Consider the following 18,893-nt stretch of genomic DNA (forward strand, 5'->3'; position numbering starts at 1 on the left):
TTGGGCATGTTGAAGTGTAACTGAGTCAGTAAATGAGAGCTAAGCATGTTCGCTTTGTGTGGACATGCCTATGGGTCAGTAAATGAGAGGTAAGCATGTTCGCTTTGTGTGCACTCAGATCAGCCAACGCAGGGAAGCTGGAAGTACCCTCACTAAAAACGCCGGGACAACGCTCCACACGTCCCAAACTCTTCTCCCTTCTGGCTCCAAAACTGTGGAATGCACTTCCCATTGCAGTCAGAACTGCAGCATCACTCCCAATCTTCCGCCGTAGTCTGAAAACCCACCTTTTTAGACTTCATCATGGCCCATAGCACTTACCCCACCCCCTTAGATAGCATTTCTGTAGACTTAGATAGCATCTGATACAGACTTATAGCATGTTATGTAGACGGCACTATAATTGCATTGTATGTAGTCATAGCACGCCATAGTACATATGTACTGTATAGCATAGTAATATATATAGCTTATATGTATAGTCTCATAATATAGATATTCCACTGTTACTTTCTTAGCTTACGCATGTTTTATGATAAATGCTTTTGTGATGTATTCCCATGCTTTTGTTCCTGATTATTGTAAGTCGCTCTGGATTAAGAGCGTCTGCTAAATGCCTAAATTGTAAATTGTAAATTGTGTGTGGACATGCCTATGAGTCAGTAAATGAGAGTTAAGCATGTTCGCTTTGTGTGGACATGCCTATGGTGGGTGGATGTATATGAGATCTGCTTCTATATACGATACCGTGTTCACGATACGATTTGCTCACAATTCTTTTTTTTTTTTTACTAAACGATATTCCATCCAGGCCAATTATGATGATGATTATCATCATTACAATTATTTTAAGATATGGAAGGAATTAATAACTAAATAATAGCCCAATAATTAAATAAAAGGTCACAGACAACTTGCGCAAGTGGAGCACATCTAAGAAATCAGCCGTCACTATAGGCCTACCAGTAACTAAACCAACAGCTAAAACTAAAGTTTAACCCATTCTGAACGGGCACCCATTTTGGTGTCAGCATCATGTTATGCTTTAGCTATTTAAAAATAGCAGATCTACAAGCTCATATCGCGCCACCGAGTGGCGCGATACGAGCTTGTAGGTCTGCTATTTTTGAAAAATCGAAGACACTTTTTAGAATCTGATCTCAGGTCAGAATGGGTTAAAGCACACACACATATGATGAATTCCTGTTCTGTACTTTAGCTACATAGAAATGTCTATTTGTATGTCTCTAAATGTCTGTATGTCTTTAAATGTTTTGATGAATTGAACAATGTGGACCCTGTTGTAAACAAGTGTAATGCTTAATTGGGTCGTCCACTCACAGTTGACAGTCTTTGTATTGAGTTTGTGCTTAAAATGTACTGTAAATTCTACAAACTGTTAATAAATATTTCAATCAATCAATCAATCACACACAGAGCCACTGCTCTGCCTGGCAGTGTGCAACATATGTTTCTCAGGCCCAAATACGAATACAACAGGCAGTGATTGGCTACCCATCATTACCAGAATCATTGATGCTCTGTATTTACAGTGCCATGTTTGATATCAGCTTTGTTTGTTTTAATCTGAGCTCCAGTAGTGAAATAGTTGGCCTAAAGGGATACGCCCATACCGCCACACCCTGCAGGGCTTGCCCAACCAGTCTGGAATTCAGCACTTGACTCCTCAATTCCTGAATGAATAGTCAGTCTTCACTTCACTGTAAGGTAAGAGATCAAATCATTCTTACCTGACATATCTCAGATAAAACATTAAAACAGCCTTATTTACCTTTGAATTAGGCAAGGCGAAACACACATTCTTAATGAATATATAGGATGCTGTACACTACCGTGTGACTTTTTAGAACTATAACCAAGGAAACAAGGCAACCAGGTAAGAGCTTTGTGAAGAATATACAAACAGGTGTGACCATGTAGCAGCTCGTTCATTCACTTTTTCCGTGTCCATTGGAAACAACAGATTTACCAATTTTGCCTGAACCATAAATCAATCCTGTCCAAATTGTTTCCGAACTGAAACAGATGACAAAGAAAAGGGGTGATGGTGGTGGTTCCGGGGCCCGGAGGCGGTGGAGGCATCTGAGACAGCAATGCAGGATGTTAGGTGTTTTTGAAATCAACCCGGAACACGAGTTTCACCATCTCACCTCAGTGATGAAACATGGCCTACACGCAGCTCTCCAGACTAGTATTGACGTCCCAGCACCGGTAAGAAACATTAACCTTTATTAATCTGGATCACAGTGGGGGAAGTTATTGTCTTAGCAGCAACACCAGAGAGTGAAACAGGAGTAAGAGCCAAAATAAAATAAAATAAAACTAAAGTCAGGCTTAGGTTCTATACAGTCTATCAATAAATACTAAGTCTAATTGTACCAATGAATATCTAAGATGTCTATCACCATTGAATATATGTACAGTGTGCTTCAACAGTGAGTATCTGGGTAATATACTGTGCATTGTGCAATCTATCCATAGTGAATGTGTGAATGAATATATGTACAGTATATGTACAGTGAATGTATGTATGTATATGGTTCTGTAGTGTACTGTATATAAGTGCACGTGCACCAGAGTCAATGCCGGAGTCAGTAATCCAAAATAACACTTTAGATGGGGGTTAAGCTTGGTTGTGGAGCCTGCTGGCTATAAAAGCACCACTCAAAAATTAAAAAGATTAAATACGTATATGTACACCATGTACTTTTGATTTTTTTATCCAGCATGAACTTGCAGCAGAACATTTCAAAGCAGAGGAGACTCAAATCCATGAGGTGAGTGGTCATCATCTCTCAACAACAATTTTAATCTGTAAAATTATCAATTAATTAATCTATTATAGGAACTTTTATTGGGTTGTTTTTTTAGACATGCCTCAAATATTATTTCCAGATAATGCTATTATAATAAATCCGATTCCAAGAGGCATAAAACATAAATAAAGAATCTTAAAGAAATAATAATTTGACCGGATTTTCTGCGTGCAGGATTTTGAGATGCAGACATTTGCAGGGCCAGTGTTTGCCCATCTGAGATCATCCCTTGGGTTGACAGAGGAGGAATACCAACACTCCCTGTCTAACGGGAATTATCTTCAGTTTGTCAGCAACTCAAAGAGCAAGGCAGACTTCTTCATCACGTGAGTATCATTTTGCCTCCTACAGTACTGTGCATACAAATGCATATATAAATGGTTAAAAAAATGTAAATGGTGCATTTATATAGCGCTTTTATCCAAAGCGCTTTACATAGAAAAGCAACACATCTCTGCATTATAGTTAGTACTGCTGCTGCTGCTTTTTCTTTGCCAAACAAGTTTTATCCTGAGGGCACTTTTGCTGTCATTGTATTGTATTTGTTCCAGTGTAAGTCATTTGTAGCTTGTAAACTATGCTTTCAAAGAAACGTCCACACTGCTGACAGTCTACCGAACACAGTATTCATATTATGCTCTCAATTCTGTATCCCTGGTTCTAGGAATAATAAGAGGTTCTTCTTAAAGACACAGAGCAAGCGGGAGGTGCAGTTCCTTCTGTCTAACCTGCAGGCATATATGGACCACTTGGAGAAATACCCCCATTCTCTAATAGTGAAGTTCCTAGGTAAGAGTCAAACGAATCCTACCAAGTGTTGGGGATGTTCAAAATGGGTTTATATGGAGAAGACCCAAAACATATTTTTTACATTCCACAGGTGTCCATAGGATTGTTATTCCAAAGGAAACAAAGGTACAGCATTTGGATCTGTACACACCAACAAATACATGCATATGAATGAGCATTGCTTAAGTTTCTATGTCACCCTCTCTGTTTCAATCTGTTCTAGAAGTACTTCATTGTGATGCAGAGTGTGTTTTACCCTGATGAGAGGATCAATATTAGGTAGGCCTATTTTCATTGTTTGTTATAATGATGATTTTTTTTACCTCTATTTTATAAATTGGACGATTCTAGCATATAAAGTAAGTTATCTTAATGGTGAACATGCTGTTGATTATTCAGATATGACATTAAGGGCTGTGAGGTGGGCAGATGGACTGATCCTGCCGAGGGAAACCATGTTATAAAGGTTCTGAAGGATAAGAACTTTGAAGGAGAGCACATCACATTGGGTAAGAAGCCTTGTTACTACACACACACACACACACACACACCCCTTATACGGTAAAAACTAAATGATGTGCTTTGCATATGACCAGTGATCACTCACTGAAAATAAAATGAAACGTGAATATGCCTACATTTGATATACACATTATATTTGTCTTACTCTGTGTATGTATACCTATTGAGAGTGTGCTGATAATTAAGAGTTAAAAATCAATAAATGAACAGTGGATTTGACTGTTCCGGGAGGTTTATTTTAAATGTCTGTGTTGTCAGGTCACCAGGAATCCTGGTTTGTAAACCAGGTGAAAATTGACACCACTTTTCTCCGTGGGCTCAACGTGCTGGATTACAGTCTCCTGTTGGCCAATCAGCCGCTGCACCGAGACGAGCTGGAAGGGAGACACTCCCTCGCAGACATCATTATTCGCACTACAAAGTAGGTTTTTGTGTGAACATTATAGTTAAACATATATTATAACCTAAAACATGGTGTAGATGTTCAGCCATGTATTTTTGAAATGACTGGCCACATGTGTGTCTGTCTCCCCATGGGGCATGGGCACATTTGAGCCGACAGCCGTGGACAGAAGAAGCTGTGTTTTAGGCCAAAGCCTAGCCTATATGTGGCATGCGCCTTTTTGATTGATTGATTGAAATATAACAGTTTGTAGAATTTACAGTACATTTTAAGCACAAACTCAATACAAAGACTGTCAACTGTGAGTGGACGACCCAATTAAGCATTACACTTGTTTACAACAGGGTCCACATTGTTCAATTCATCAAAACATTTAAAGACATACAAACATTTAGAGTCATACAAATAGACATTTCTATGTAGCTAAAGTACAGAACAGGAATTCATCATATGGGAAGCAAAAAAGGGAAAAGATACAATATACAGTGAGGGAAAATGGGGTGGGGGGGTGGGGGGGATTCAGATTTTACAGAGGCCAGTTTCGAATTGCAGCCATCCGTAGGTGCCCTTTGAGAGCGGTTTTGAAGGAGTCAAGGGATTCACATGTCTTAATGACTGTTGGTAGGGCGTTCCACATTTTGGTGGCATAGGAGCGAAAATAATTTAGTCCCTTGTTTGTGCCGAATCTGGGTTGTACATGGTTTGTTGCACTCCCTCTGGTGTTGTGGGTGTGGACTTCGTTTACATTAAGGAAGTATTTAGACAGGTACATGGGTATCTTGGTGGTGTATCGAATCTTGTGGACCAGACCCATTGCAAGATGCTGTACTCTGTCGTCGACCCTAAGCCATCCCAGCCTGTCAAAGTGCGCCTGGACCACTATAGGCCAGCAGGCGCCCCTCTGATGGGACATCTAAATAAATAGTCTGCTGAGACGCAGAGCAGCATTGGGGGTAAAATATGTCACCTTCTATTTATTGTGCTTAAATTGTTGTCTCATCTATATCCCCTGGTTCTTTTCTGTAGGTCCCTGGATCTGGATGACAGTCCCACTGAGACACATGCTCCCTGCGCCATTCCTTTACTGGATGACAACTCAGGGCAGCGGCCACCAGATTCTACAGACTGTGGGTCAGACCAACAAGGAGAGACCCCCCTCCAAGAGATCAACTGCCAGGCAACTGCAGGGACCAGCTCTGAAATCGAATTGCAAGAATTCCATAACAAGCACCGTCGCCTGCTGCCAAATTTTGAAAATGCAATTCACGTCTTAGATGGGCCTCGGCACCGTTACTTTGTTGGCATCATAGACATTTTCACTGTTTATGGTCTGAAAAAAAGGCTTGAGAATCTGTGGAAAAGGTCTCGCTTTCCTGGCAGAGCTTTCTCCACTGTCAGCCCTCCTGCCTACTCACAGAGGTTCTGCCAGTGGGTACAGAACCACACCCAGTAATACCAAGAGAAAAGAGCAATAGGAAGGGAGAGGAGAATGCAAAAACAGCATCAATATTTCACCAAGTATTGTGTTAAGCCTATAGCCTATTTATGTTAATATGTATTTTGATGGTGATACTTTTGTGTTTATTTATGCAGGCCTATTTAGATCAACAGAAGGGTCATGCTGTCCAAACATTCTTTTATATAACTTTGCTTGACTATTTATTATGCAATTATTTTAACTTGATTAAATATACTGTTTACTATAGTATTTACTATACTACAATCAAAAGGCTGTGTCATTATGTTTGCAGACAAGCTGAGTGAGAACTCCCCCAAATACCATGAGTCATTCTTGCAGCCTATAACTGTTACTGCATACAAATTAATCTAATGCAATACTGCAAATAAACCTCTGTTCCTTCATGTATATTCATTTGCAATTTCTCATGAACACACACATTATAAATAATAAGTAAAGTAAGTAACTAGTTACTTTTATAATTTAGTAACTAGTAAAGTAAGTTAAGTAACTAGTTCTTTTTTGAGAGCAGTAACTTTTTTTAAGTAGCTTGCCCATCTTGGAGCATACATACACAAAGACACATGCGCCATGCTCACGGGTGCGCCATGCTCATGGGTGTGCCATGCTCATGGGTGTGCCATGCTCATGGGTGTGCCATGCTCATGGGTGTGCCATGCTCATGGGTGTGCCATGCTCATGGGTGCGCCATGCTCATGGGTGTGCCATGCTCATGGGTGTGCCATGCTCATGGGTGTGCCATGCTCATGGGTGCGCCATGCTCATGGGTGTGCCATGCTCATGGGTGCGCCATGCTCATGGGTGCCAGCGCTCAAAATAAGAGCGATTATCACCAAAAGCATATTGGGGGATTTGGGCAATTGTTTGGCGAGTACTACCCACACGTTTTGCTCATTCCAGGCGAGTACTACCCACACGTTTTGCTCATTCCAAGATTGCACAAGTTAGGCCTATACCTTGTTCGTTGTATAACGATAAAACATGATATAAAATACAATACCAACTGGTAGTATATTATTGAAGGGGAGAAATAATCAACCAAAGTTTAGTTTCCAAACTTTTTGTGAGGAGTTAATATAATCATCAGACTTAGATTGGCTCAGATCTATTAATAATAATAAAATAATAATAAACTTTATTTATATAGCACCTTTCATACGTACATAAATGTAGCTCAAAGTGCTTTACAGAGCAGAAAAGATAATAAAAACAAAAACAAAACAGCATTAAAACAGGCAAGCAGGCCCAGGCCGTAGCGTAACGGTCTGGGCACCGGACTGGTAATCCAGTCGCAGTGTGCCGCGGGTTCGACTCCCGGACCCGACACGGCCTTTACTGCATGTCATCCCCCCATCTCTCTCCCGTTTCCTGTCAGCCTACTGTCTGTCCCTTCAAAAATCAATAAAAGGCGTAAGCCGCAAAAAATATCTTAAAAAAAAAAAAAAAAACAGGCAAGCAGTTAAAACAATAGGACAATGGTACAAAGATAAGAACAGATAAAATAAGGCAACGACATTAAAAAACAAGCAGTAATAAAAATAATAAATAAAAATAAAAGATCACTTAAAAGCAATGTTGTAGAGGTGGGTCTTAAGCGGAGCTTTAAAAATGTCTACAGAGGCTGCCTGACGAAGGTACAGTGGGAGCTTGTTCCATGCCGACGGCCCGTAGAAGCAAAAAGATGCTTCCCCGTATTTTTTTGTTGCCATTTTTTTAGGCAAAGCGAGCAGGCCAGCAGTGGAAGACCTTAGGGGCCGGTTCGGCGGTTTGGGACATATTTAGGCAGGCAGTCATGTAGGTAGGGAGGTGCGAGACCATTGAGAGCTTTATAGACAAGTAAAATAATTTTAAAATCAATCCTAAAAACAACAGGAAGCCAGTGCAGTGATGCCAAAACTGGAGTAATATGTTCTCTCATCTTAGTTCTAGTTACAACTCTAGCTGCTGCATTTTGGACAAGTTGTAATCTGTCAGTTGTTTTCTTAGGCAGTCCTGAAAAAAGTGCATTGCAGTAGTCAAGCCGAGAAAAAACAAAGGCGTGGATTAGCGTTTTTGCATCGTCCAAGGACACATAGGCTCTGATTCGTGCAATATTTTTAAGGTGAAAAAAGGCAATCTTGGAAGGGTGAATCACATTCACATCATTGCTATGGGGTCCTCAGCCAATCAAATCATTGCTATGTGGTACACACAAACACACCAAGCTGGGCATAGGTCAAAAATGACCTTAAAATATAGAGCAAGCCGAGTCATTCAGGGGAAACCTTGTTTCTTGGCCTGGGCTGTGGCTCAGCGGTCCATGCACCTTGGCTGGTAGCCCGAGTCTGGCAGTGAGCCGTGGGTTCGACTCCCGATCCCGATGGCCTTTACTGCATGTCACTCCCCCATTTCCTGTCAGCCTACTGTCTGTCCCTCTATAAAAAATATAAAATAAAAGGCGAAAGCCACAAAAGAAACATTAAAAACCAAACAAACAAACACCATGTGTCACGTACAGGCCATAGGAAATAACATTGATGGAGCCCGGTGTCAGCCCTTAGGAACGCCAGGAATGACAATCACCTTGGTTCTAATTACATTGCTGCTGTGACTGTCACCTCCCTGTTGAAACAAAGTGCCCTGTTCTCATTAACCCACCCACCCAGCCGTCACTGGCTTGCACCTCAGTAAACCCTCAGCATGTTTCCAACGGTCATCGCCATCATAGCTTTATCCGTTTATTTCGAGTGCGTTTCCTCATCTCATTCCCAAAAGAAAATGGGTTGCTTCAAAGTCAACAACTGCAAATGCATCATGAAGGACGGCTCGGGGGTGATCAACCTGAAGGCCATGGGCGACCCCGAAGGCTTCCTGGGCCGTTGGAAGCCTGTGGCAGCAGACTTCACACCGCCCAACCAGGAGGTCCTCTTCTCCTTCAGCCCCTGCCTGGCCTTCTCGGAGCCGGAGGACCTGGTGGAGCCGGACTGTAGTGATGTTGCTGCTTGCCTCATTGTCAGGTACGGTATGTGCATTTATTTTTAGCTACATTGCATAATTACATGAGGCATAATATAAGCTTTGATTGATTGATTGAATACTTTGCCTACTGGGCACTTGGGCCATGGGGAACTGGGCCCTTGAAGTGGGTGCCGCATAGGGTACAGGATGTGGCCACAGTTCTCCCCCAAACCCTGTCCTTCTCAATGAAGGACAGGCCTATTCTCAGTTATCTGGCTACTAGACTCGGAAACCCAGACGTTTTATTTATCTGGCTACTACCCTTTTATATTTCTCCACCCTGCCTTGTTATTGTGGCAATATAAAGGGAACCTAAAATGCATCCTAAACCATATGACATTGTCTCCATCTGCTGGCCATTCTACATACTGCATCTTATTCATTTCTTTCTTTGTTATTGGAACAGGTATAGGGTCAAAGTCAACAGATACATTAGCCGCTACATGAGCTATGGAAGTCATGAGGGGAATGAGTTTCACTACAACGACAGTACGATGACGCTGTCCGTCTCCTATTTTGGTAAGCTACCAATACAACTGCTCCCTTTCACTTTACAGTGGTAGGTCATTAGTGATTCCAACTGTTGCCTGTGTGCATATTACGTTCTCTCCATGTCATTTAGTCCCTTCTGCCAATCTGCAGCAGCCACTTGACTCACTGAATTGCAGACTTGGTTGGTGAGATGCCATTTTCACTTTTGATTCCACATAAGGTTTGCAGTGGACACAAAGCAATGGCAATGGACACAAAGCAATGTCAAGTGGGTGTCACAGTAGGCCTATGAGGGAAGAGGGAGAAATGTACCTCACTACTAATACTGGCATCATGAATTTCTAATTCTCTACCATAGCACAACAGTCTAACAGACAGTGGCCTTGTGGTTAGAGTGTCCGCCCTGAAACTGGGAGGTCGGGGGTTCGATCCCCGGCTGGGTCATACAAAAGACTGCAAAAATGGGACATTTAAATACTCGACATCAATGGGTTGGATTGGGGGGGGGTCAAATCAACTACCGGTAATCAAATGATTGCGGAGAACAAATTTAAAGGTATATTCAGTGATTTCACTCAAAAAACCTTAGGTTTCGTTTTTGGCTGGGACCTAAGCCTTTCATCCAATCAGGATAGAGAGCCAAAAACGAAACCTAAGGTTTTTTGACCCCCAGGGGTTAACTGGGGACAGGGAGGAACTCCTTATATGGTCAGCACACTCTATAGTAGAGAGGATTATCACAACAAAACAAAAAAATAAGTGATATTTGAATTAAGTGAAATCACTGAATATACCTTTAATTGTGTGTGACAAATCGTACGACTTTGACCAACTTGTTATGACTAATCTCTCTCAGCCCTAGCTCACGCTCACGGTGAGCGGCCACGGACCGTGGTGCACTATCACTGCAGTCCAAACACATCCGTGTCCTTCATTCAAGCCCTGAGCCTGAAGACAGACCAGCCCCTAGAGGTCTGGGTGGAGAGCCCTTGTGCTTGTGCAAACGCCTGTGCCATGGGGGACCTCGGCCCCGGCACCATCTTCCTCATCCTGCTTTCCCTCAGTGCTGCTGCCTACTTCATCCTTGGTAAAAAAAATAATAATATTAACAACAACTTTTGATCTGCACACTTGAAAATCATTGAATAATTTCTCATGAGTAAAATTGTGGATTGTTTGATATTTTTCTACTGTGTTATTGAGGTGAAGATGGCATGTGGTGGCTCAGCCAATCAAGAGCACGTACCTCATGGGGTTAGCCCCTCATTGCAACATCGTGCGGTTAACTTTCGGCCGATGGCCGACGGATGCCTTTACTTCCTCAACACTATAAAATTAAAAGGAAGAATGACTAGAGAAAGATGACATCTACAACTTCCACTTTCTGCTCGGCAGGCACCTGCGCTCTGAGGCCCTTCCGGACTAGCAGCGGGGTGCAGATGGCTCCAGAGGAGAGCGTGTGGTGCATGCTCTGTTATCTCTTTACCGAGAGGAAGGCAGGCCGGACCAGGAGGAAGAGGCACTGCTCAAGCAGAGATGACACACTTTGAGATGTGGTAGTGAAAGCATAGCATCATAAATGAGCTCTCAGAGAAACTGGGGCAGGTATGTTTGCCTTGCTCATCAATAAATTATTTGAATTTTTCACCAAAGACAGAGTGCCCTGGATTCCCTTTTTTCTTTTCAAGTCTGCAAATGACACCTTTGACAAACAGAACAACAAGGAAAGATACCTTTTGTCTTAAATTACACCTTTGACAAACAGAACAACAAGGAAAGATACCTTTTGTCTTAAATTACACCTTTGACAAACAGAACAAAAGGAAAGATACCTTTTGTCTATGGGGCAGGTATGGGTCAAGAGTCAGGACGGTGTTGTTTATAAGGACACGAGTATGGACTATGACACGAGTAATCAGCTGAGTCAACACAATCTTTATTTTCACTCTGAAAACACTCAACCACGTGATAGATTATTTTTTAAACGCATCTATGTTGTATCGTTTGCCTTCATGAAAGGACAACGGAGGAGACCTGAATGCGGTTATTAAGGAAAACTAACTATTAAAACGAATGGCTGCGTCCGATTCAAAACTATAGTAACTCTGGTTGAATATTGCACTGTTGCCTGTGTTCTCCAGTCAATGTGCATATTATATTACATGGACATTTAAGAACTCACTGTAAGTTTTATTTTATTCATTATTCTATTTCAATAGCGACTGTAAGAGAGACAGAAACGGCTTACAGACAGTCCGGCCAGTTGGGAGTCCAAACGGTTGAATGAAGAAAGCATTTTGCGCCCTAATAAAAATAAAAATAAAAACATGATCCACCAAAATGACATTATTACTCCTTTATTGTTCAGAAGACATTTTTGGAGAATGGCAAAAAAATATTTTAGAGCAACTAAGTGGTCATTGTACAGAAAGAGCACGTACAAGTCATTTTAGCTCAAATTTGTCATTAAGCAAACTTTGTTAGAATAGAATTATTTATTAGACTCATTAATATAGAAAATGTTAATTTCTGTGCAGGATGTAGGGTTGTGTGCATAGCTTAAAACCCTCTTAAAACAAAAAGAAATAAAAAGAAAAACCTAATACATAAATAACGTTTTAAAAGTTATTGAGGGGCGGTGAGCACCACCAGGCCCCCAATATATATATCAGTGGTTTATCCAAGTGATAGATTGAACAGAACTAACCCAACTCCACGTGATTAATAAAAGGAACATTTCACTAAATACAAGAGCGTACGTACTACGTAGTGTAGTCAACAAGTGATAATCGTTCCACAATGTGCTGCACACAGAGATTATTTGCCAAAAAATGTGTTTTCAGCCCCCCCCCCCCCCCCCCCCCCACACACACACACCCCCTGGACACACCTTAGCAGACAGCCCCGGACAGAAGAAGCTGTCTTTTACGTCATTTCCGAGTTTTTAGACAGCTGGTGGATGGAAAGAAGCTCCACCTCCGCGGCTGACTGCCACGGAGGAGAGCGTTTCCGGGAATCTGTCCACCAGCTGTCTAAAAACTCGGAAATGACGTAAAAGACAGCTTCTTCTGTCCGCGGCTGTCCGCTAAGGTGTGCCCAGGCGCGCGCACACACACACACACACACACACACACACACACACACACACACACACACACACACACACACACACACACACACACACACACACACACACACACACACACACACACACACACACACACACACACACACACACACACACACACACACACACACACACACACACACACACACACACACACACACACACACACACACACACACACACACACACACACACACACACACACACTACATTTTAGCTAGTCCTTTATCCAATTAAGCTATATTTTATACTTTTAATGTCTTTAGGGAAAATAAAAAATAAAAGACAAATTGCCGATCTACAAGCTCAAAACATGTTGCATCGCCTATAATGACATGCCCAAAATAGGGATGCCAGGTTGGAAGTGGTTAATAAGGTACTGAATGTTGAACAGATTTTCCCTTACAAGTGAAAAAGCTGCTAAAGGGCTGGGATGGTTTCCGTTCCCAGTACATTCTAGGGATGGTTCTGGTATGGTTCTGGGATGGTTCCCAGTACATTCCGGTTCCACAGAACACCAACTCGTTTCAAAACCATTCTTGAAACAAGTGCAAGTATCAAAATAACAGCTCCACACATGTTTTTCACTTGTGCACAGAAAACTTAAATGCTTCAAGACAACATTAGATAACATCACTTAAAAAAGGTGTTGTAATTTTTGCAATGAGTCCAAATATCTTGATAGTAAAATTCAATATATTCCACTAACAAAACAAAAAGAGAATACACAAACCAGCCCGCTGGTTGACCTTGCATTACAATCCTTCATGAGCTTTAGGTTTGGAAACCATTGAGCAGTGTAGAAACTTAGTTAAAATCATCCCTTTTCTGCCTCTTTGGTGTTTGTTGATCAAAAGATAGGTGTAAACAATAAAAGTGGTTCGTCTAAATGAAGGAGAAAAAAACATCCTGGTGGGTTCTGTAAAACACCAAAGGGCCAAGAAACGACAGCCTCAGGCTGTAGCCAGACTGATAACGTAGATTCACTCTGGCTTCCTCCCCGGGAGGAGGCGTCAGTGAATCCATGGCGTGTCTTCCTCCCCGGGAGGAGGCGTCAGTGAACCCATGGTGTGTCTTCCTCCCCGGGAGGAGGCGTCAGTGAACCCATGGCGTGTCTGGCCTTCCTCCCCGGGAGGAGGCGTCAGTGAACCCATGGTGTGTCTGGCCAAAGCCAGGCTACAAGAACCACGCATACCAAACAGCAGGCCATTGCTCCACAAGATGGCGACATGGAGTATTAATTCAAATTGTGACCAAAAAAACCCCAGAAACAACATGTTCTCTCGTCACCATGAACAGCACTCGACCACAGTTAATCTGGTGCATGAACATGAAGGTCATTCAAGAGAAACACACACACACACACACACACACACACACACACACACACACACATACACACGTTAGAGGCACTAAGTGAATAATGCTTGGTTCCCTAATCAACAGGGAATGGCATCGGTTGTGAACAGAAGGAGCCCAGAGGACCATTCAGGCACACACAGCCCAGAGGACCATTCAGGCACACACAGACACAGCGCAGCTTTCTCAAACTTGTCACAGACAATTTTAGAGCCACTAAAAACAGAGTACGACAAAAACCAGTGGTACTTAACTGCAGTTAAACCAGTGGTACTTAACTGCAGTTAAACCAGTGGTACTTAACTGCAGTTAAACCAGTGGTACTGCAGTTAAACCAGTGGTACTTAACTGCAGTTAAACCAGTGGTACTTAACTGCAGTTAAACCAGTGGTACTGCAGTTAAACCAGTGGTACTTAACTGCAGTTAAACCAGTGGTACTTAACTGCAGTTAAACCAGTGGTACTACAGTTAAACCAGTGGTACTTAACTGCAGTTAAACCAGTGGTACTTAACTGCAGTTAAACCAGTGGTACTTAACTGCAGTTAAACCAGTGGTACTGCAGTTAAACCAGTGGTACTTAACTGCAGTTAAACCAGTGGTACTGCAGTTAAAACAGTGGTACTTAACTGCAGTTAAACCAGTGGTACTGCAGTTAAAACAGTGGTACTTAACTGCAGTTAAACCAGTGGTACTTAACTGCAGTTAAACCAGTGGTACTGCAGTTAAACCAGTGGTACTTAACTGCAGTTAAACCAGTGGTACTGCAGTTAAAACAGTGGTACTTAACTGCAGTTAAACCAGTGGTACTGCAGTTAAAACAGTGGTACTTAACTGCAGTTAAACCAGTGGTACTTAACTGCAGTTAAACCAGTGGTACTGCAGTTAAAACAGTGGTACTTAACTGCAGTTAAACCAGTGGTACTTAACTGCAGTTAAACCAGTGGTACTGCAGTTAAACCAGTGGTACTTAACTGCAGTTAAACCAGTGGTACTTAACTGCAGTTAAACCAGTGGTACTTAACTGCAGTTAAACCAGTGGTACTTAACTGCAGTTAAACCAGTGGTACTTAACTGCAGTTAAACCAGTGGTACTTAACTGCAGTTAAACCAGTGGTACTTAACTGCAGTTAAACCAGTGGTACTTAACTGCAGTTAAACCAGTGGTACTGCAGTTAAACCAGTAGTACTTAACTGCAGTTAAACCAGTGGTACTTAACTGCAGTTAAACCAGTGGTACTTAACTGCAGTTAAACCAGTGGTACTTAACTGCAGTTAAACCAGTGGTACTTAACTGCAGTTAAACCAGTGGTACTTAACTGCAGTTAAACCAGTGGTACTTAACTGCAGTTAAACCAGTGGTACTTAACTGCAGTTAAACCAGTGGTACTTAACTGCAGTTAAACCAGTGGTACTTAACTGCAGTTAAACCAGTGGTACTTAACTGCAGTTGCACTTCGCTAGCCTACTTCTAAATTGTGTGTCTCTCACCGACTGCTGAATGAAAAGGTTTGTAGTCGAAAGCAGAATAAAAGACAAAGATCCTGAACCTGTCTTGTTACTACACCTCAGCACACGCACATAATACATTGCAATGAATGCAGTCATTAGGAATCTTCTGCATGTACGCAGATGCTCTGAATTACCATTGGACACTATGACACACAAAGGTGAACAGAGTACATGTAATGTAGTACAACATATTTCACATAAAGTGCAACTGTGAAAAGACAGCTTACAAGCGGTCAGGGTGGAGAGAGTTCTGACCAGAGCCAGGGTGAGCTAGCGGCGTCTCCTCTCGTGGCCACAGTCCAGCTGGGGCTCTGGGAAAACCGCGGAGACAGAAGACAAGACAGCCTGCAGACTGCGGGGATGTGTGGCCTAATGGCTCTCTATCACCACAGGCTCATACACACCAGCAGACACCCTGAAAGAAGGAGGACAAAACAAGACTTTAGGAGTCTAAAAGCCCCAGATAACAACCCCTGGAGGCCTGGCTGCTTCTTACACAACTGGATGTTTGAGCCAAAGGGAGGAGCTAGACTAGAGGAAAGGCCATGGATGGGGGGGGGGGGGGGGGGGGGGGGGGGTCACCAAAACCAGTAGGTTCCATCCCGCAATCTACCAATTAGATTATTAGATTAAGGAACATGAATGTGCTCAGCTGTAGTTTTATCACATTCTGCCCATTCGATTTTGAGATATCTTGTGTACAAGTGGAAATCCTGGCCTAATGCCAGTATAGGCCGTCGCCTGTTGATTTTTGAGTAAAATGTTGGACAGACGGACAGACGGAACCGCCGGCCATGCTTCGAGCCACCACTATCGGGGATAAACAAATAGATGGCAATTCAGTAATGTGGGCAGCAGTGTGTGTGTGTGTGTGTGTGTGTGTGTGTGTGTGTGTGTGTGTGTGTGTGTGTGTGTGTGATTAATGGAGACAAGGAGACACAGAAAAGACAACAACAGACACATGACTACATAATTATTATGATCACCTGTTTCCAAGTGTGATGCCGCTGGTGAGTGCAGTGGTTCCGTCCCGGCTAACAAACAGACGAAGGTTGCTGTCTGTGAACGAGTTTAGAAAACACTTAACATATTAACATACTGGTGACGAAGACGGACACACAACTAGAGCTATGGTAGTGAAGCAGTAGCCCAGTCAGTCAACTAGAGCTATGGTAGTGAAGCAGTAGCCCAGTCAGTCAACTAGAGCTATGGTAGTGAAGCAGTAGCCCAGTCAGAGCTATGGTAGTGAAGCAGTAGCCCAGTCAGTCAACTAGAGCTATGGTAGTGAAGCAGTAGCCCAGTCAGAGCTATGGTAGTGAAGCAGTAGCCCAGTCAGTCAACTAGAGCTATGGTAGTGAAGCAGTAGCCCAGTCAGTGGTATGGTAGTGTGGTATGGTAGTGGTATGGTAGAGCTATGGTAGTGAAGCAGTAGCCCAGTCAGTGGTATGGTAGTGGTATGGTAGTGGTATGGTAGTGAAGCAGTAGCCCAGTCAGTGGTATGGTAGTGTGGTATGGTAGTGGTATGGTAGAGCTATGGTAGTGAAGCAGTAGCCCAGTCAGTGGTATGGTAGTGGTATGGTAGTGGTATGGTAGTGAAGCAGTAGCCCAGTCAGTGGTATGGTAGTGTGGTATGGTAGTGCTATGGTAGTGGTATGGTAGTGAAGCAGTAGCCCAGTCAGTCAACTAGAGCTATGGTAGTGAAGCAGTAGCCCAGTCAGTGGTATGGTAGTGGTATGGTAGTGGTATGGTAGAGCTATGGTAGTGAAGCAGTAGCCCAGTCAGTGAGTAGAGCTATGGTAGTGAAGCAGTAGCCCAGTCAGTGAGTAGAGCTATGGTAGTGAAGCAGTAGCCCAGTCAGTGAGTAGAGCTATGGTAGTGAAGCAGTAGCCCAGTCAGTGAGTAGAGCTATGGTAGTGAAGCAGTAGCCCAGTCAGTGAGTAGAGCTATGGTAGTGAAGCAGTAGCCCAGTCAGTGAGTAGAGCTATGGTAGTGAAGCAGTAGCCCAGTCAGTGGTACGTATGGTAGTGGTATGGTAGTGTTGGTATGGTAGTGAAGCAGTAGCCCAGTCAGTGAGTAGAGCTATGGTAGTGAAGCAGTAGCCCAGTCAGTGGTACGTATGGTAGTGGTATGGTAGTGTTGGTATGGTAGTGAAGCAGTAGCCCAGTCAGTGCCCTCAAGAGTGGTTGACATACAGTAGCCCCGCCTTGGATCACACCCTTGCTGGCCTCCCTGAACCCTCTCCTTTGTGAGAGAGAAAAGCTAAGCAATTAAGTGAGTTGAGTAGACAAAATTACATTATTTAACAAATCTATTGGAATTTGACTTTAAGGTTGGTGCCGTGACAAACTGACAACGTACACAGCATACCGCACAATATGACAGGACAAGACATTATTGTCAAAGTTTACACAAGTACCAGCTTGGTTGAATGCTTGATTCTGGTTGGTCAATCGCAGAATTCAGCGGTGTGTTATTTCTTGATAAACAGACCCGATGCCTAATCAAACCCTCAGAGCACCTGCTGTGCCCCGCCGATTTACTGCCGTTTCCAACATGACAGCAGTCATGTGAACAGACACACAATGTCATTTAGAGCTAAACATTGCTCGCACAACATTTGAGCGAGGAATGGACGATGCAGTACCCGAAAATGGATTATATTTGATCAACTCACTTCCTTGTTTTCCTAGACAGTGCTTCAGCTGGGCAGACGCCGGGCCAGCGCAACACTTATGGAATACTTTCATTACCAAGCAAGGAAATACCTTGTTTTGGGCCAATTTATTAATTCATGTATTAAGTAGCCATGTAATAAGCGGGATAAATGACCTTCAGTGTCACTGTCGGTGATTTATCTATAAACAATGACCACTCAGCCATACATTATCCCTTACATTAACATTCATTACTCTGTAGTTGATTTATCTATAAACAATGACCACTCAGCCATGCATTATCCCTTACATATAAACATTCATTACTCTGTAGTTGTACCTTCAGTGTTGTTGATGTCTGCAAAGTTTTGGCTCTGGACAATCTTCTCCACAATATCATCGGCATCCATGCGAGTGTCATCCACCCAAGAGGGCTGACTCTCCACTGAATCCTGCTTCCTCCTAAAACACCATGATTCAAAACAGAGGAATTAGTGACAGCAATGCTGCGTGTCTAAATGTCATGATTGGGTATGTATACTGTATTCATCATTCTAATCATTGTGATGTCACTTTTATTTCTAGCAAATACCTGAGATTGAGCCAACACTCAAGTTGTTTCTCTGTGTGTGGAATTGATTCAGTTTGGGGGACAGTTGGTTGGCACAGAGTCCTGACACTGTACAAGGTACTACTTTAGTCCTGACACTGTACAAGGTACT

At 42.7% G+C, this 18,893-nt stretch overlaps 2 protein-coding genes across 4 annotated transcripts in view; one reads left to right on the forward strand and one right to left on the reverse strand.

Annotated features, from left to right (window-relative positions):
• Window positions 1-1,717: 1,717 nt before the first annotated feature.
• Window positions 1,718-11,070, forward strand: LOC310871923 (uncharacterized protein; the record flags this gene model as incomplete). The annotated part of the gene is made up of 14 exons (XM_083783561.1): window positions 1,718-1,728; window positions 2,047-2,232; window positions 2,748-2,798; window positions 3,012-3,163; window positions 3,502-3,626; window positions 3,718-3,752; window positions 3,850-3,905; window positions 4,026-4,135; window positions 4,407-4,569; window positions 5,578-5,728; window positions 8,786-9,027; window positions 9,435-9,547; window positions 10,377-10,607; window positions 10,916-11,070. Exons 2-14 carry the CDS (start codon window positions 2,047-2,049, stop codon window positions 11,068-11,070), a joined length of 1,770 nt encoding a protein of 589 aa, XP_083639687.1. The 5' UTR covers window positions 1,718-1,728.
• LOC310872596 (early estrogen-induced gene 1 protein-like) overlaps window positions 8,311-18,893 on the reverse strand; it is a 41,549-nt gene continuing 30,966 nt past the window's right edge. For 2 of the 3 annotated variants that reach the window (XM_083784602.1, XM_083784603.1), the window contains 3 exons: window positions 18,512-18,633; window positions 16,504-16,576; window positions 15,439-15,932 (listed from right to left, as the gene is read on the reverse strand). In XM_083784602.1, the coding sequence (XP_083640728.1) occupies window positions 15,887-15,932; window positions 16,504-16,576; window positions 18,512-18,633 (241 nt within the window). In that variant the 3' untranslated portion in view covers window positions 15,439-15,886. Of the gene's footprint in view, window positions 8,446-15,438; window positions 15,933-16,503; window positions 16,577-18,511; window positions 18,634-18,893 lie in introns of those variants that run through there. The other variant, XR_014570409.1, reaches the window with a different exon arrangement.

This window comes from Protomyctophum parallelum (genome assembly GCF_964188405.1).
Source record: "Protomyctophum parallelum genome assembly, chromosome: 15".
In the NCBI taxonomy this organism is placed as follows: Eukaryota; Metazoa; Chordata; class Actinopteri; order Myctophiformes; family Myctophidae; genus Protomyctophum; species Protomyctophum parallelum.